Consider the following 20,566-nt stretch of genomic DNA (forward strand, 5'->3'; position numbering starts at 1 on the left):
GTCAGTTTGCATTCCTACTCCAGACTGCTACCCAGTCAACCCTGGCTGGAACTGTACATGGGTGGAGAATGGGTAAGACCGGGACTGAGCTACAATAGTGTCCCATTGTTGACTTGGTTCTGTTTGCACAAGTTAACATTGTGAATAATGGTCATACGAATGAGATGCTGGAGGGGAAAGTGGGGTTAGACTGGGTGGCTGTTTTTCGGCTGGCACAGACACAATGGGTCAAGTGGCCTCTTTTTGTGCCGGAAACGATGATTCTATGAAATGCCAATGAAACTGCATCAAAGGAATGACTCTTTCAGGCAGGGTAGTGAACAAAATGGATGAAAAAAATAAAAAGCAAGTAAATCAGGTTGTGACAAATAAAATACTATGAGACCCCAGAAAAATAAACTACAACCTATTCAGATGCAGCCAAAATCAGCAAGAATTGAATTGATCCAGGCAGGAAACTAAACTGAAAAACAGATGGAGATAGGTTTAACCAATACTTGGGAGTAGAATCTGTAAATGTTGGAAAGCTGCTCGAGATCTCTGTCTAAAATATCACTCTGGGTCGGAAAGAAACAAGCACAGTTCTCTCTATCTCTCTCCTCAGACACCTGTTACATTCCTGTCCACACAGTGAAGCTGGACTGAAACTGGGGAAGAAACTAGACCCATACCAGATCTGAAAGAATTCCCAAAAAACATTAGCAAATTAGACAAAGTAATTATGGAAATCCTTCAGAATCCAGGGACGTTGGATTCACAACAAGTCCAAAATATATGAGAAAGCACAGAGATTCCAACACAATATACACCTGAAAACATTGACATTTCAACAATAAAACTTTCAAAAGGGAATCTCCCCTTGACACTCAATGGCATTACCATTGCTGAATTACTCCAAAGCCTGTCCACCATCTACAAGGCACAAGTCAGGAGTGTGATGGAATACTCTCCACTTGCCTGGATGAGTCCAGCTCCAACAACACTCAAGAAGCTTGACACCATCCAGGACAAATCAGCCCACTTGATTGACACCCCATCCACAACATTCACTCCCTATACCACTGACGCACAGTAGCAGCAGTGTGTACCATCTACAAGATGCACTGCAGCAACTCACCAAGGCTCCTTCAACAGCACCTTCCAAACCCACAACCCTACCACCTAGAAGGACAAGGGCAGCAGATACATGGGAACACCACCACCTGCAAGTTCCCCTCCAAGCCACTCACCATCCTGACTTGGAAATATATCGCCGTTCCTTCACTGTCGCTGGGTCAAAATCCTGGAACTCCCTCACTAAACAGCACTGTGGGTGTACCTACACCACATGGACTGCAGCGGTTCAAGAAGGCAGCTCACCATCACCTTTTCTAGTTAGATTCCCAACTAGGGATGGGCAATAAATGCTGGCCTATCAAGTGACGCCCACATCCACGAACGAATAAAAACAACTACACTCCCAAAAAGCTCAATTCTATCTTTTTTCTGAAAGATCAAATTCCCGAAGACAGCACAGGGTTTAGGACTTCTGATTCTGACTTGGTCCAACAGATTTTACACCTCATGAATTGCCACTGCTCGATATACACCAACAAAACACAGTCAATGTGGAAAATATGGCAATAATTTGCATTTAGCACCTTTAATGTAATAAGCTTATCACACAGGACAAATATGATGCCCGAGCTGTAATAGCAAATTCATGAGTAAGGGCTTCTTTGCAAGATGAGTAACAATGGGGAAATAGGGACTCCTGTCGGGTCTGAGATAATTCGAGAAGGGCTGAGGCCAAGGCTGATGAGCAAAGGAGCTCATACCAAATTTCGCCTCCACAAAACTCCTTTCCAAGTAAAGCATTAGAGGGCCAAATATCAAATTTCAACATCAATATAGAACAAAGAAAAGTACAGCACAGGAACAGGCCCTTCGGCCCTCCAAGCCTGCACCGATCATATTGCCCGTCAACTAAAACATTTTGCACTTCCGGGGTCCGTATCCCTCTATTCCCATCCTATTCATGTATTTGTCAAGCTGCCTCTTAAACACCACTATCGTACCTGCTTCCACCACCTCCTCCATCAAGTTAGTGAGACACAACCTCCCCTTCACAAAACCATGCTGCCTCTCACTAATACACCCATTTGCTTCCAAATGGTAGTAAATCCTGTCACGAAGAATCTTCTCCAATAATTTCCCTACCACTGACGTAACGCTCACCGGCCTGTAATTTCCTGGATTATCTCTGCTACCCTTCTTAAACAATGGAACAACATTGGCCATTCTCCAGTCCTCTGGGACCTCACCCGTAGCCAGCGAGGATACAAAGATTTCTGTCAAGGCCCCAGCAATCTCCTCCCTTGCCTCCCTCAGTACTCTGGGGTAGATCCCATCTGGCCCTGGGGATTTATCCACCTTAATATTCTTCAAGATGATCCAGGCTATCTACACACTCTTCCCTAGACACATCGACCGCTAAGTCCTTCTCTTTGGTGAATACTGATGAGAAGTACTCATTTAGTATCTCTCCCATTTCTTCTGGCTCCACACACAGATTCCCACCTCTGTCCCTGAGTGGGCTTACCCTTTCCCTGGCTACCCTGTGGCTTTTTACATATGTATAAAAGGCCTTGGGATTTTCCTTAATCCTGGTTGCCAGTGACTTTTCATGACCCCTTTTAGCCCTCCTGACTCCTTGCTTAAGTTTCTTCCTCCTTTCTTTATATTCTCCACGGGCTTCATCTGTTCCCAGCCTTCTAGTCATTACGAATGCTTCCCTTTTCTTTTTGACTAATCTCACAATATCCTTCGTTATCCAAGGTTCCTGAAGCTTGCCATACTTATCCTTCATCCTAGCAGGAACATGCCGGTCCTGAATTCTTATCAACTGACGTTTGAAAGCCCCCCAAATGCCAGTTGTGGATTTGCCCTAAAACATCCGCCTCCAGTCTAGATTCCTCGGTTCCTGCCTAATATTGTTATAATTAGCCTTCCCCCAATTAAGCACCTTAACCCGAGGACTCCTGTTATCCTTATCCACCAGTACCTTGAAACTTACTGAATTATGGTCATTTTCCCCGAAATGCTCCCCTACTGAAACTTCGACCACCTGGCCGGGTTCATTCCCTAACACCAGGTCCAGTATTGCCCCTTCCCTTGTTGGACTATCTACATATTGTCTCAGGAAGCCCTCCTGGATGCACCTTACAAATTCTGCACCATCCAAACCCCTAGCACTAAGTGATTCCCAGTCAATATAGGGAAAGTTAAAATCACCCACCACAACAACCCTATTGCTTTTACATCTTTCCAAAACCTGCCTACATAACTGTTCCTCAATCTCCCGCTGGCAATTGGGAGGCATATAGTAAACCCCCAACATTGTGACTGCACCCTTCCTATTCTGGAGCTCTACCCATATTGCCTCGCTGCATGAGCCCACTGAGGTATCCTCCTGTCGTACAGCTGTGATATTCCCCTTAACCAGCAGTGCAACTCCCCCACCTCTTCTACATCCCTCTCTATCCTGCCTGAAACATCTAAATCCTGGAACGTTTATCTGCCAATCCTGTCCATCCTTCAACCAAGTCTCTGTAATAGCAATAACATCATAGTGCCATATACTTCTAACTATATCCAAAGGACTGCAATTTATCCCATTGGTCGTTGGCCAACAGCATTTAGTCAGAAGAGAGGCACAATTAAAACTACAAAATCCCCCACAGCCCTATAAAGAACTTGCACTTGCATTGCACCTTATCACAAACTGTTAACAATAAATTACGTTGAAGTACAGTTTCTCTGTTACTGTATAGCAGCTAACCTGCAAAGTGAAAAATCTTGAACAAAAACAAAATGAATGAATACATTTTGGTGGCAATTCAGGGAGGAATACTGAGAAAAATGATGGGGTCTTGATGTAACACCTCGTCCCAAGGAGCTGATAACATCTCTTTCACTCTTCAGTCACAATTTTGTGCTCAAACCCTAGGCTGCAGTTTGAACCCAGCACCTCTGGCTCAGAAACAAATGTTAGCAGCTGATCCAAGCTGACAAATGCAGTGTCCAGAAAGTTCCAATGTAGAAGCAAAAGCTCCAGCAACTAATCCAACAAATTACAAATGAACAAGCAGGATGTTTGGTAAGTGCCCTCAAAAGGAAAGGTAAAATTCACTGTTTGTGCTGGACCCTTGCTTGTGACATGACCAGATCCTTCAATTCTTTGACCAAGCATTTTTCAATGACTGTATTCAATGGGGCCAACATGTGAGATTCCTGTTGAGGGAAGCAGGGCTTGTCCTGTAGTCCAGAATGGTTCCGCTTCATCACTCACTCTGACCTCCTGACACTCCTACTCAGGAAGCCTTCAGCTGTCTGTAGATTTGGTCTCTCTCACACGCTATAAAACGTTTAACAGAATTAAGAGGCATGAAGGTCAGCACAGTACACCTTCAAGGTGTTTGCCATCCTCTTGTTGGCATCCTTCCATCTACAAGAGATGATAGATGTTATGACCAAGCAGTTGGTAAAGCGGAGTTACTTTAAAAAAAATCCCAGAGGGAAACTTTAAACAACTGTCATAACCTATAATTTTAAGTGTTATGTTTGAGATTCAGGAATCATGCCAACAGTTCTCAAGAGGTTTTATATTAAGCTAAATGAAACATTTTACTAATTTACATAAATTAAATATATACACATAGCTACAAATTACTATGATCATAACTTTTAACAAATTCCCAAACTAATCTCCATTAAGGCAATAGCAACCCATAGACTTAACCAGACACCAAGCAAATAATTTTCACCTTATGAATTGAAAATGAGGAACTCTGGTTCCTGTGGAGACAGTTGGAGGTTTACAACTGCTTTGATCTTACATTGCCTCTGCCCTACACACACGAAAACTGAAGTTATACCTAGCACAGCTCATTGAATGTAAATTCTCATTGTATCACCAGCCTCTAACAATAAAACCCCTTCCATAGTACCAATTTTATTAGCAATATAAACATATTGCTTGGTATCTGCTAGCTAGGTGCCAGAATTCACCCCACTTCTTGAATGCTCTATTCAAAAAAAATGCAAATGCCCTCTACCCTCTCTTACATTTCAAAACTAGTGCATCAAAACACCCAGACTAGCTGGTTTTAATCCAGTTAAGACACATCCACAGACTAAATCTCTATTTTAAAAGAAAAATATTTTCCAATGATATATACATATGACAATAGGCAGGCAGCAAACAATCCATTTCAGTTGGGGGGATCTTCATGTGGTCTACCTTTGCTGGTGGCTGAACGGGCCAATCCTCCAGAGGCAAGTTCTGCCACAGGTGACATTTTGGGTTGTTGCTTTTGACATTGGCGCCTGTCACCAAGCTGCTGTAACCACTGGGGGTCATTGCGGTAAATCATTCCAGCCCACAGGTGGTGTTGCCATTGCCCTCTTTCACCAGCTAGTAACTCCTAGGTGCCACAGTCGATGTTTGGGGCCTTCATGTCACATTTGCAAGCATCCTTAAAGCAGAACTTTGGGCGTCCCACTGGTCATCCAACTCCGGCTACTTCACCATACAGTAAGGTCCTTCGGTATGCTACCGTCTCCCATCCTCCGGACTTGCCCCATCCACCAAAACCACCTTCGATTTGTGCTGACAAAATGGGGAGCTCTGTCTTTGAGGAGATTGCCACACTTATCTGCCATGATGCACCCATAATACATGCAGACAGCAAAGATAGAATCTCTTGAGCTTCCTGATCGTTGAGTCTTCCTGTTTCACAGCCATGCAGCAAAGTACCGAGAATACAGGCCTTATAAACCATCAGCTTGGTCCATGCTCTAAGTGACAACAAAGGAGCCCAGAACACAGCTACCAAGCCGCGCTCCCATTTCCAACACAACCGAAGTCTGTGCCCACTGCTGACATACTGACAGGAGTGAGCAGAGGTGTCTTCTTGCAAAATTCACTAGTTGCTAATTCCTATTTTCATTCCCCACTAGCTCATTTTAGTACAATTTGTATTTGTTTCTCCTGCTCATTAATCACTTTCCAAAATTGTCCTTCCACATTTGCTGCTTTATGAATCAAAAAGTGACTTCCTATTGAACCGTATTTCATGAGTGTAGAGGAATAACTGAATGCAACACTCTCAATTAGGCAGGTATGAGAGCTACAAACCTCTTTTAGAATGCAATACTGCTGGGTGATCAATTATGATCAATAGTTGTGGACAGTTGTTTAAACTGGGAGTTGGGCACTCAATCCTTTCAAATCACAGTAATGAAAATGATTAATTGATCTGTAAAATCTGGCTCTCCTAGTTACAATAAATGTTCTTTTAAACTTTTTTTTACATATTCAAAAATAGGCAAAAAGGGTAAATTAGAAAAATCAAAGATAAAAAATACCTGGCAAACAGACTGATTGGGAATTAAATTGTGCTTCAGTGTCTATTTACTTTAAAAACAGGAAGATAGCAGATAGATATGTAATATAAAACATCTCAAAATATTTTAAAAATAAAATGGCTTTTCTGGCCTCCTGAGCACAGACATGGTCCCTGTAAATTTGTAGAGTCATTCGGTCGCAGTTCCATGAAGAAGAGCAGAGGTATCCTCATTGTCTTCAGCACTGACTCGCCTATACTCTGTATGGAACAAGAGTGCAAAGCAGCAAGCCTCCAAACTACAGATAGCAGCCAACACCAACGTGGGAACTATTAAATTAAGAATATATTAACAGATTATTATTTCATTGATAAACTGCTATTACAAACACAATGAAAAAACTTCATGTCCTTTGTCTGAAGCAATCAATCAGTATCCATGTGCAGCAAGGCCTGGACAACATTTGGGTTTGGGCTGATAAGTAGCAAGTGATACTCGTGCCACAAAAGTGCCAGGCAATGACCGTCTCCAACAAGAGTGAATCTAACCATTACCCCTTCACATTCAACAACATTCCCATCACTGAACTTCCCACCATCAAGATCCTGGGGGTTTATCACTGACCAGAAACTGAATTGGACTAGCCATATAAATACTGTGGCTACAAGAGCAGGTCAGAGGCTGGGAATTCTGCAGCAAGTAACTCACCTCCTGACTCTCCAAAGCCTGTCCACCATCTACAAGGTAAAAGTCAGGAGTGTGATGGAATACTCCCCATTTGCCTGGATGAGTGCAGCTCCCACAACACTCAAGCTCCACACCATCCACCACCTTAAACATTTACTCCCACCACCACTAATGTATAGTGGCAGCAGTATACACCATATGGGGCAGACTTGTCCAACATATGGCCCACGGCCATAGTCCGGCCCACCAAGCCTCTGTTTGTAGCCCGGGGACTAGCTGTTCAGAGAAAGGTCTGCAAGGAGCTGCTCCTCCAATCACAGGTCGCTTCACTCCCATGTTTTCTGCTAATTTCTCTCCCATGTTTTCTGGGAGCCTGTTTCTGATTGAAGGAGCAGTGGGTAGTGTGAAGGTGAGTGGCTTCTCCTTCGTTTTCATAGTGCGCACTCTCTCTGCCTTTGGTCACTCCCCTAAAGGAGCACAGGGCTCAAGATGGTCAAGTGGGCTGGGGAACCCATGAGGAACTGGAGCTACAACAACAGTGCCCGCCCGGCTCACATGGAGTCTCGGACGGGGCAGAGTGAAGGGGATCGCCTGGCATCATTGCAAATTCCTCCTGATGCGAAGTGTCTAAACCTCCCAGGCCTGAGTCCGTGGGTGCAAGAGACTGCAAGTGAGCAAGCCCGCTTGCGAGGGTGTGCACGAGTGATTCTGCAAGGGAGCGAGCTGGCATGTGCGCGAGTGAGTGAGTCAGCCTGTGCCTGAGTGAGTCTGAGAGTGCCTTGGGAACCTAGACGAGGGATACACATTCCTTGTCAAAGATAATATGGAGAGGTGAGGGTCATGTACCATGGGCCTCTAGTTTGTGAAAAAAGTAGTATTGCCTTATGCAACTGAAAAATCACAGTTTGCCATTTTACCATTAACTAGCAGCGTCACAGAAAAAGGGCTCTGCCCAGATTGAAAACCTGGCCCCATCTACATTGTTCCTAATGGAACTTCTGTACCATCACCTACAAGACTGATTCATCTCAGCATGCCTATCTCATTGTATGAAGTCAACACCACTGGAAAAATGAATTATACAGCATGGATTTTCAACCTGCTGACCTCCGTGAAGGAATACCTCATTGGACATTGATTCTGGACTCTGGAACCCGTGTGAAACAATATTTCTTTTCTCTGTAAATCTTTCTTTTCTGTATCTCTTTTTTACTGTTTGAGTGCAAAGGGCACAATGTTGCATTCCCCCCTCCCGCGTTTGAATATCTGCAAATAAACTAGCCCTTTTAGTTCATCCTATCTTGAGTTTGCTATGGGATTATTAATAGAAATTGGATCACACCGAAACTGAGGGGTTGGGAAATATGCCACTGATTATAAAGGGGGAAGCAAATCATAAATACCTTTCTGTTTATGAATGAGCGATGAGGGGAGAAATCAGGGCTGTTTAAATTAACCCCCTTCTGTCCATAACACTATACTGATAATCAATAAAACAGTTAACACTGGCCTACTGTTGACACAACTAAACTGTTTTAAGAACCTATTTATTTCATGATTCTATAGTTAGTAAATAATTGCTGTCTATCTTTGATCATTTGACAAAAAAAGGGTTAACTCACTCAGCCTACGTGTAATCAGTTTGGAAGTTGGTGTGCTGAATACATTAGGAACTAGTTTATACAGGGACAGAGAACCAAACGTAGGCATTGTTCACCCCGACTGGCTGGGTGGTCCTTGACAAAGAGGTAATATGAAGGGTTAAAGATTTGCCTGGCAACGATCTTTATTCTTACCATGTAATGGACCTGTAGATGTGACAGCCGAGTTTTTGCCCTTAGCCGGCTGCATTCTGCAGCAGAGTGATCACAGCACCTCCTAGCGTAACATTCACCATTTTCAGTAAGTTGAATTGTTCCATCATTGATCTGGTGCAGTGATAACCATGATCATTTGGCACTGCACAAGGGACCATTTCCTTCACTTTCCACCAAGACCCAAATAATATATACATTATAACAAGTCTTCTATTTAACCAGCTGGTGAATTCCAGCCTAGTAAGAAACGTATTGAGCAAAGTTGAAAAAGGCCTCTGTGCTTCAACAAATCCACACTAACCTGTCCAATCGAGTGCTGCTCCCACTCCAACTTGACATGCAGAACCGTCACTAGTAACTGGCCGAGCCAATGCTGGTAACAGGAGAATAAATAATGCCCCCTGGAGCTGCCTGCAATGAAGAATTGGAGACATAGTCACTGCATAGGAGTGTAGTACACACTTCCTTATGTGTCAGCTGTGGCTCAATTAGCAACACACTTGCCTCAGTCAGAAGGTTCCAGGTTTTTAAGTCCCACTCCAGGACTTGAGCACAAATATCTAGGCTGACACTCTGGTGCAGTACTGAGGGAATATCGCACTGCCTTTTGATGAGATGTTAAACCAAGGTCTCATCTGCTCTTTCAAATGGACATAAAGTTCCCATAGCTCTATTTCAAAGATCGGGGGGGGGGTTATCTCCAGTGTCCTGGCCAAGATTTATTCCTCTATCAACATCACAAAAACAGATTAGCTGGTTATTACCATATTGCTGTTTGTGGGAGTTTGCTGTGTGCAATTGGCTGCCTCATTTCCTACATTACAACAGTGAATATATTTTAGAATTACTTCACTGGCTACAGGTGAAGTTTGAGATGTCCAATGATGGTGAAAGGTGTTGTATAAACGCCTGTTTTTTTTTCCTCTTTCCCCTTGCAATTGGGAGAAAGCAAAGCTGAGGAACTTTGAAATGCTATTGTACAGCAGAAACTCTGATGTCACGGCTAGTTCACTGCTCCTGGGCCGATACACAAACTCACTGACTTCTAGGAAATCAGCATCCCAGATGAGAACTACAAACCTAACCAATAGAACCTGCTGCAGTATCAAATCTCCGTGTGATTGATTTTGGCAAAGCGATTTAAATGGCTCTATTCAGGAAATGGGTTGCTAGTTGAAATTATTCAAGCGGAAATCCTGTGGTGTGCTAAACACAAGAGTGAATAGAGAAATTGGAAGAAGTTTTTCCACGCTGCGTTAATTGTAACATGGAATGATTTGCTACAAATGTGTATCTAGACAGAGATTTGGATAAGTATTTACAAAAGGGGATATAAAAGGATCTGGGGCAAGACTAGGAAACTGGGCCCGGAACAAACATCTGCAGTTGCACAGCAGGCACCTGTGGAGGTGAATGCACATCTTTCTGGTATAATTTCAGATTCTATGATAAGGGGGAAACAAGTCACTGGGAAAATTAAATGAAAGCCAAATGTAATAGAAGATGAATTACCCAGAGACGAAGATTAATCCAGCAGAGGTTGCTTCCCCCACAGGGTATGAACATTCGACACCTAACTCCATTCCCACTGGATAGATGGAAAACCCAAGGAACCCAAAAAGTGAGCACACCACAGCCAGTGTATAAGGCTGATCTCTCATTCGCGAAACCTGAAAATGCAGAATACCAAGATAGTAACACGGATACAATTCCCAATCCTTTAGAGTTTCCTCAAGTTAAGTTTATAAAACAATTCAAGCGAAACCAGACAATTCTCTACACAGAAAATGCTGGAAAAACTCAGCATGTCCGGCAGCATCAGTGGAGAGAGAAACAGAGTTAAAGTTTCAGGTTAATGACCTTTCATCAGAACTCTCTAAGCAATCTGCTATACCAATCCAATCAAAACAATCTAATTCATCCTTTCACCTCCAGGACAAAGCAAGCCATCCTGCAAGGATTTGGCACCTCAGTTCCAGTTGTCATCTGTGTCCAATCTTTTCTTGCATGTTATTCAAACTAAGATAAAAGCAAAATACTGCGGATGCTGGAAATCTGAAACATAAGCAAAAAATGCCGGAAAAACTCAGGTCTGACAGCATCTGTGGAGAGAAAGACAGAGTTAACGGTTCGAGTCCGTATGACTCTTCTTCAGAGCTAAAGAGAAGAGAAATGCGGTGAAATATACACTGTTTAGGTGGGGTGGAACAGGTGAAGCTGGATAGAGGGCCAGAGATAGGTGGAGGCAAAGGAGAGATTGTGAAAGATGCCATAAACAAAAGGACAAAGGGGTGTTGATGGTGTTGATACTGACTAAAGGAGGTGCTAATGGTGACATTAAGAGTAGAAAGCAGGATGAGCAAGTGACAGGTGGCCCTAGTGGGGGTGGGGGGGGGAGGGGACCGTGTGGGAAAAAAGATCGAAATAGGCTAAAAGGTGGGGATAAAACAATGAATGGAAATAAATTTTATAAATAATAATAGAAATAGGTGGGAAAAAAATTATATATATAAAAATTAAAAACTAAATATTGAAAAAAGGGGATCGGAAAGGGGGTGGGGATGGAGGAGAGAGATCATGATCTCAAATTGTTGGATTCAATATTCAGTCCGGAAGGCTGTAAAGTGCCTAGTCGGAAGATGAGGTGCTGTTCCTCCAGTTTGCGTTGAGCTTCACTGGAACATTGCAGCAGGCCAAGGACGGACATGTGGGCATGAGAGCAGGGTGGAGTGTTGAAATGGCAAGCGACAGGGAGGTCTGGGTGATGCTTGCGGACAGACCAAAGGTGTTCTGCAAAGCGGTCACCCAGTTTGCAACCATCAACACCCCTTCGACCTTTTGTCTATGACATCTTTTGCAATCTCTCCTTTGCCTCCACCTATCACTGGCCCTCTATCCAGCTCTACCTGTCCCATCCCCCTTAAACAGTGTATATTTCACCACATTTCTACTTCTTAGTTCTGAAGAGTCATATGACTCGAACCGTTAACTCTGTCTTTCTCTCACAGATGCTGTCAGACCTGAGTTTTTCCAGCAGTTTTTGTTTTTATTATTCAAACTAGTTGTTCTATTGCACTCTTGTCTGTAAGTGAAGCCTCAAATGTTTAATATCCCAGCATCAGCTAGTGTTGAGTCTCCCTATCTATTAACAGTTACTGTAGATGTATTTATACCATTCCAATAAGTGGTACCAAGTTGCCATTCAAGACAACTGTCACCCTGAGCCCAATGATTGGAGCCACTGATCCAGTGACTGAAACAGGAAGGTTATTCACTATTTCAAAGATTGGTCACTTTCCCCCAGTCTAGTTGAGCATCTGTGACACATCAATATCAACCTGCCTCATTGCTGGGTTCAGCCACATTGCAGCCTACGCCGTCTGCACATGACCTGGGAGTCTGGTGCTGATGAGAAGTGCTCGCCAAGGCACTCGTTGCTGCAGCCCACCCCAAAACTGTCTGTGATGTTAAGGCTTCTTGTCCAGCATTGATTCCTGAATGATACAGTGTTTTCTGGTTAAGTGTAGGGAAGACCAAAACCACAGTCTTTAGCTTCTACTATAAGTCTCTACCCTCTCCTGACCCATCCACTGTCTCAGGCTAAACAGAACTCTTTGCTAACTTGGTGCCCTACTTGATCCAAAATCTTCTCCATCACAAAGACCATCTACTTATGTGTCTATCACCTGCTTCCATTAAAACCTCATCCATACCACTCACTTCCAGACTCCACTATTCCAACGCTTTTCTGGCCAACTTCCCCTCTTCTACCCTCCATAAATTTTCAGCTCATCCAAAACTCAGCTGCTTATATCCTGTCTCACATCAAATTCTGCTCTCTGACCTACATCTGCTTACGAGAACACAAGAAGTTCATGTTTAAAATTCCTATCCTGGTGTTTAAATCCAGAACCTTTCCTGTCCCGTACCTGATAGCTGCTGTGTGTTTCTCCACAAACCTGGGATCAATGCAAGAAAGCTGAGCTTTGCTGGTTGGTTTCATCAAATAATGTAGAAATTACCACGGGACAGTCAGAGGGACCAAAATGGCAACAAATTCCTGGTGCTGGTTCTTGCCTGCAATTTTTAACTTGCAGTTGAAGTGTATCGATTGTACTGGTAACACTGAAGAAATACTTACCAGCGCAAAAGCAATACTGGCAAAAGCTGTCAAGCAAAAATTAATTTTGGTGATTTCCATAAACTTCTTTGTTCTGTCCACATACAGGCCAAACACGAACGCACCCAAAATTCCAAATACAATAAACAAGGCGCCACATAGTCCAGCAAAAGTCTGTGAGAGAGAGAGAGAGAGAGAGAGATTACATTGTATAAATGACATGACCATTTATACGTGTGGCCAGGAATCAGCACTCTAGTCACTGTACTCAGTTTGGGGAAGAGCGAAACAGTGAGTTAGTGAGCATTGACAATTTCAGCGCTGCTTTTCGAAGAAGTGGAGATATAAAAGAAGAGTAGGGAAGTGACCACAAGAGAGATCCACTCTGTGGAAAGTTATTCATTCAAGAGTTCATTCATGTTTCTCAATCGCTATCTTCAGATAATGCAACTTTCATTCTTAAAATGGACAAACTACAGGAAGTACAACCTCAAATAACATCCCAAGAAATAACTGTGAACCAGGAAGCGAAAGGGAGGAACTCGAAACAATTACAATCACCAGGGGAAAGGCACTGAGAAAATTATTAGAACTAAAAGTTGACAAGTCCCCAGGTTCTGATGGACTTCATCCTAGGGTCTCAAAAGAAGTGGCTGCTGAGATGGGAGATTCATTGGTTTTAAATTTTCAAAATTCCCTTGATTCTGGAAAGGTCCCATTAGATTGGAAAATAGTGAATGTGACTGTTCAATTTAAAAAAGGATGGAGACAGAAAGCAGGAAACTACAAGCCAGCTAGCCTAACATCTGTTATAGAGAAAACACTGGTATTTATTATTAAAGAGGTCATAGTGGGGCACTTAGAAAATCTCAAAGCAATCAGGCAGAATCAACATGGTTTGGTGAAAGGGAAATCATGTTTGACCAACTTATTGACATTCTTTGAGGAAGTAACAAGAAACATAAAGGGGAACATGTGGATGTGCTGTACTTGGATTTCCAGAAGGAATTTGACAAGGTGCCACATCAAAGGTTACTATGCAAAATAAGAGCTCATGGTGTAGGGTGTAACATTAACATGGATAGTGGATTGGTTAGCCAACAGAAAACAGAGCAAAGGCAAAAATGGGTAATTTTCAATTGGCAAGATGTGACAAGTGCAGTGCCACAGGGATCAGTGCTGGGACCTCAACTATTTTTTGTGATTCATTTATGGGTTGTGGGCTTTGCTGGCTGGGCCAGCATTTATTGCCCATCTCTAGTTGCCCTTGAGAAGGTGGTGGTGAGCTGCCTTCTTGAACCACTACAGTCCATGTGGTACACCCTCAGTGCTGTTAGGGAGAGGGTTCCAGGATTTTGACCCAGTGACAGAGAAGGAACAGCGATATATTTCCAAGTCAGGATGGTGAGTGACTTGGAGGGGAATTTCCAGGTGGTGGTGTTCCTATCTTTCTGCTGCCCTTGTCCTTCCAGATGGAGTGGTCCTGGGTTTGGAAGGTGCTGTCTAAGGAGCCTTGGTGAATTCTATATCAATGACTTGGATGATGGGATCGAATGTATGGTTGCTAAATTTGTTGATGACACAAAGATAGGTAGGAAGGTAAGTTATGAAGAGGACATAAGGAGTCTGCAAAGGGGTATAGATAGGTTAAGTGAGTGGGCAAAAATTTGGCAGGAGTATAATGCAGGAAAATGTGAACTTTTCATCTTTGGCAGGCAGAACAAAAGCCTTTATTTAAATGGAGAGATTGAAGAACTCAGTGGTACACAAGGATCTGGGTGCCCTGGTATAAGAATCAGGAAAAGTTAGTCTGCAGGTACAACTAGTCTTTAGGGAGGAGAATGGAATGCTGGTGTTTATTGCAAGGGGAATGGAATATAAAAGTAGGGATGTTTTGCTGCAGTTGGACAGGAGATCATATCTGGAGTAGTGTGTACAATTTTGGTCTCATTTAATAAACAATATAAATGTGTTAGAAGCAGTACAGAGAAAGTTCACTAGACTAATACCGAGGATGGGGGTAGATTATATTATGAGGAAAGGTTGGATAGGATGTGCTTGTACAAACTGGAGTTTGGAAGATTGAGAGGTTAATATACAAGGTCCTGAGGAAATTTGAAAGGTTTGATGCTGAAAGGATGTTTCTCATTGTGGGGAAGACTAGAACTGGGGGACACAGTTTAAAAACCAAGAGCAGTGGAGGCGGGGTCATTGAATATTTTTTAAGGCAGAGGTAGATAGCTTCTCGACTAACAAGGGGGGTCAAAGGTTACTGGGAGGTACACAGGAATGTGGAGTTGGGGCCACTTGCCACTTATCAGCCCAAGCCTAAATGTTGTCCAGGTCTTGCAGCATATGGGCCCGGGATGCTTCAGCATCTGAGGAGTCACAAATCATGCTGAACAATCCACAATCATCAGCAAACATCCCCACTTCTAACTTTATTATGGAGGGAAGGTCATTGATGAAGCAGTAGAAGATGGTTGGGCTGAGGACACTACCCTGAGGAACTCCTGCAGTGATATCCTGGAGTTGAGGTGACTGACCTCCAACAACCACAACCATCTTCCTTTGTGCTAGGTATGACTCCAACCAGCGGGGAGTTTTCCCCCTGACTCCCATTGACTCCAGTTTTGCTAGGGCTCCTTGATGCCACAGTCAAATGAAGCCTTGATATCAAGGGCAGTCACTCTCACCTCAACTCGAGTTCAGCTCTGTTGTCAATGTTTGGACTAAGGCTGTAATGAGGTCACGGCCGAGTGACCCTGGTGGGACCCAAACTGGGCGACCGTGAGCAGGTTATTGCTAAGCAAGTGCCGCTTGATAGCACTGTTGATGAGTCCTTCCATTACTGATGATCGAGAGTAGACTAATGGGGCTGTAATTGGCTGGGTTGGAATTGTCCTGCCTTTTGTGTACAGGACATACCTGAGCAATTTTCCAGATAGCTGGGTCGATGCCAGTTGTAGCTGTACTGGAACAGCTTGGCTAGGGGCGCGGCAAGTTCTGGAGCACAAGTCTTCAGTACTATTGCTGGAAAGTTGTCAGGGCCCATAGCCTTTGCAATATCCAGTGCCTTCACTGTTTCTTGGGTATGCTGGGCCATGAGTTTAGAGATTGTGGTTGAGTACAATTCTGCTGCTGCTGATGGCCCACAGCACCTCATAAATACCCAATTTTGAGTTACTAGATCCGTGAATCTATCCTATTTAGCATGGTGGTAGTGCCACACAACTTAATGGAGGGTATCCTCAATGTGAAGATGGGACTTCGTCTCCACAAGGACTGTGGGGTTTTCACTCCAACCGATACTGTCTTGGACAGATGCATCTGCGGCAGGCAGGCTGCTGAGGACGAGGTCAAGGAGGTTTTTCTCTGTTGTTGGTTCCCTCAGCATCTGCCGCAGACCCAGTCTAGCAGCTGTGTCATTTAGGACTCAGCCAGCTCGGTCAGTAGTGGTGCTACCGAGCCATTGAGACATTGAAGTCCTCGCCCAGAGTACATTCTGCATCTTGCCACTCTCCAAGTGGTGTTCAATATGGAGGAGCATTAATTCATCAGCTGAGGGAGGGGTGGGGGGGGTGGTAGGTGGTAATCAGCAGGAGGTTCCCTTGCCCATGTTTGACCTGATGCCATGAGACTTCATGGGGTCCACGTTTAATGTTGAGAGCTCCCAGGGCAACACCCTCCCAACTGTATGTTGCTGTTTGCCACATTTGGTTGGTCTGTTCTGTCAGTGGTACAAGATATTCCCAGGGATGGTGATGGTGGTGTCTGGGACATTATCTGTAAGGTACGATTCCGTGATGATGACTATGTCAGGCTGTTGCTTGACTAGTCTGTGAGACAGCTCTCCCAATTTTGGCACTAGCCCCCAGATGTTAGTAAGGAGGACTTTGCAGGGTCGACGGAGATGGGTTTGCTGTTGTTGTTTCCAATGCCTAGGTTGATACCAGGTGATCAGTCAGGTTTTATTCCTTTTTGTAAACTTGTAGCAGTTTTGATACAACTGAATGGCTTGCATTTCGTTTCAGAGGGCAATAAAGAGTCAACCATGTAGGCCAGGAAGACAGATTTCCTAAAGGGCATTAGTGAACCAGATAAATTGAGATTAGCTTTTAATTCCTGATTTATTAATTGAATTTAAATTCCACCAGCTCCCACGGTGGGGTTTGAACCCATGTCCCCAGAGCACTAGCCTGGGCCTTTGGATTACTAGTCCAGTGACATTACCACTACGCCACAACCTTACCCTAATTTATACCAACACTCCCTGTGCGTGTGCAAGAAATCAGTCTCAGGCCCCACACCTGATTAATGGACGAAAGTGACATCCAACAGGAGAATTTTACAAACTCATACTCCATCCCCAAAATGGTGCTGGGCACCCAGGTAGACACTCAAAACTGCGCTAGGTGCCCGCACAGACACCCCTGAAACTCCTTGTCTGAACCTTTTATATTTTGCTTGGTTCTGAATTGTATTATCCACCTGACATCTGTCAGACGCACCCTTTTTATGTTTTATCTTTCATTACTGTCGATCATCCAGGGGGCTCTAGATATGTTCGTGAAAATGCCAAACTATCTCCTTTTTAAAGGCAGCCCATTATTCCATTATGGTTTTGCCTGCCAATTTTTGATTGAGATTTATCTGGGCCACTCACCCTCATTTATCCATTCTCACCTTGATGAAGTTGACCCTCCCCCAATTAATTCTTATTCTGGATTGCTCCTTGTCCTTCTCCATTGTATCTTAGCACTTAGATTAGCTACGATCATTGTCCTCTAAATTTTCCCCACTAACACTTGATCCAACAGATCCACCTCATTCCCCAATGTTATACTCCAGATAGCCAGTCAATGAAGAAAGAAACCAGAGCCAATCTTCACTTGGTATAGATTTATTCTGTTATGATCTCAGTAAGAACAGTAACGTTCCTATTTTTTTGTTTGGAAATCCAAAAGCCCAGGTACTATAAGAATGAAGCCACAAGATTCATGGTTTAAATCAAAAGAATTTTACCACACAAAAATCAAAGAATATGACTACTCTACCTTAAATAGTCAGTTACATTAAAGGTATTAAAAGTACAATGAACATGTACGTTGAACCAAACTTCTCAACTCAACTTTCCTTCTTCACCCATTTGATTTACACTCCAATAACTCAAGTCAGATATTTATCAGAAATTGGAAGATTAACCACCGGTCTGAATATTGATTGAAAGATTCGTACAAGTACATCCAGCAAGGTTGTCCCTTCAAATTTCCTCCAACCATCCCAAGGTTGTGAAACCCCAGCTCAACGCAGGCATTGCTAATGTTTTAAACATAGCCACCTCAGATCAGAACTCCCCTGCTTCTATTAACTCAGAGTCTTGTATCGAAAACTCTCTCTTCTCAGCTTGGTTATCTCAGAAGTTCAACTCATGTTAGTAGAATCCTTCAGTTATCAAGGTTTCTACACTCTTTTAGCCAGTACACAGAATACCAACTGAGCTCTGTTTGAAAGAGACGTTTCCTGCAGCAAGCTTGTTCGTAACTAACTAAACTCTTGATTGAGGTCAGAGCCATGCCCGCAATTTACACTTCTTTATAATTAATTTCTTGTTCACACTTTTTCTAATGTTTATCTTCCAGACAACTTAATCACATGATCAGTTACTGGAAGCAAGTTGCTCTACCAGAAATCATCTCCTACAGAAATCTAGTTCTTAAAGGGATCATCGTCCCAACATATAGGTTTTCCCTCAAAAGCACTTGGGCCATCACAATTCAGAGAGCATCGTGTAGATATATACCTCCCAGCTTGACTCTCTCCCTGTCAGTGACTTGTTATCTGTGAAGTAGCCATTCAATCAATGCCCTCCACCTGTATATACTTAACCTCAACTGATACAATTAACACCCAGAATCAAATCTAGCAATTGGCTTCATTGGACTGGGAATATACTGATGTAGATAATTCTCCCAGAAATTCTTGCCCCTCCTGGCCCTTTACAATATTACTGTCCCAGTCTAAATTAGGCTTCTTAAAGTCCCTCCATTATAACTATTCAATAATCCTTGCACCTCCCTGTAATTTCCTTGCAAATTTGTTCCTTTATATCTTTCCCACTATTTGGTGGCCTACAGAATACACCCAGAAATGTAATGGTACCTTTATTGTTTCTTGGCTCTAACTAAATAGATTCCATCCTTGACCCCTCTGGGACATTCTCCCTCTCTAGCACTGTAAAGTTCTCAATCAATATTGCAAACTCTTTCTTTTGAACACCTTGTAAACAGGAATATTTAGTAACCAGTCCTGTCATCCTCCGAGCCAGAATCCGAGGAATGCAGGTACCTCAGGCGATTATAGGACTAGAGGAAGACTGGAAGGGAGGGGTAAGGCCATGGAGGGATTGCAGACAAGAATGAGAATTTTAAAATTTAGGTATTGCCTAACAGGAGCCGATGTGTGTCAATGACCACAGGGATGAGGAGCGAACAGGTCTTGGTGCTGGCATGGACACGGGCAGAAATTTGGATGAGCTCAAGTTCATGGATGATGGATAGTGGGAAGGCTAGCCAGATAGTCAAGTCTAGAAGTAACAAAGGTATGAAGGAGGGCTTCAGTAGACAATCTGAAGCAGGGTTGGAGTGGTGTGATATTACAGGGGTCACAGTGATGATGCAGATGTGGCGGGAAGATCATCTCAGGTCAAATATAAATAAGAGGTTGCAAACAGTCTAGTTCAGCCTCATATTTTCTGGAATAGGAACGGTGCTGGTAGCTACAGAACAGATTTTGTTGTGGAAACCAAAGAAAATGGCTTCAGTCTTCCCAATATTTAGTTGCAGGAACTTTCTGCTCATCCAGTCCTGAACATCAGACATGTAATCTGATCATTTAAAGGCAGTGGGGAGATCGAGAGATGATGGTGAGGTAGAGCTGGGTGTATTCAGTGTAAATGTGGAAACATGCTTTCAGGTGATATAGCCAAGAAGCAGCATGTAGATGAGAAATGGAAAGGGGCCAAGGATAGAACCTTGAGGGACAACAGAGGTAATAGTCCAGGAAATGTAATTATCTAAAAGGCTTGTAGTACATAAACATTAACATCCTTAAGTTTTACAAAATGAGCCAAAAAATTGAGTTTTTTCTTGAAGGGCATCACCTTCATGATAAAGTAGCAGACTATTCTCTGCAAACAGACAGCATAATAACACAGTTTGTGCCAAAGTGTGCTCAATATCCCCCCCCAAAATAACCAGGCTAATTTCCACACCCCAGACATAAAAGGCTGACATTTTGTTCCATGAAAATGATGGTACTTTGAAGAAAGTGTAAAATATGGTCTTACATTTGAATATCCCCGGACACACACAATCTGTTGCAAGAGTGCAGAGAAAGAGGTAAAAACACCAACCCCTCCCCCAAAACAGATCATCAGGATCAGGTACGCCTTGTTCTTCAATAACTGCAATTTAAAAATCAAAACACAAGTTAGAACATGTCAACATGCTTACATCTTGAAATAGTATAGCATGTTTTAAATTAGCATAACACT

The 20,566-nt window shown here is 43.2% G+C and overlaps 1 protein-coding gene across 1 annotated transcript in view; it reads right to left on the bottom strand.

Annotated features, from left to right (window-relative positions):
* Positions 1-4,543: 4,543 nt before the first annotated feature.
* Positions 4,544-20,566, bottom strand: part of slc49a3 (solute carrier family 49 member 3) — a 39,846-nt gene continuing 23,823 nt past the window's right edge. The window contains exons 5-9 of the mRNA XM_078564033.1: positions 20,360-20,476; positions 13,033-13,185; positions 10,404-10,561; positions 9,193-9,302; positions 4,544-6,716 (exon numbers count right to left, since the gene is read on the bottom strand). Of these exons, the coding sequence (XP_078420159.1) occupies positions 6,577-6,716; positions 9,193-9,302; positions 10,404-10,561; positions 13,033-13,185; positions 20,360-20,476 (678 nt within the window). The 3' untranslated portion in view covers positions 4,544-6,576. The remainder of the gene's footprint in view (positions 6,717-9,192; positions 9,303-10,403; positions 10,562-13,032; positions 13,186-20,359; positions 20,477-20,566) is intronic.

This window comes from Cetorhinus maximus, chromosome 1, assembly GCF_964194155.1.
Source record: "Cetorhinus maximus chromosome 1, sCetMax3.hap1.1, whole genome shotgun sequence".
NCBI lineage: Eukaryota > Metazoa > Chordata > Chondrichthyes > Lamniformes > Cetorhinidae > Cetorhinus > Cetorhinus maximus.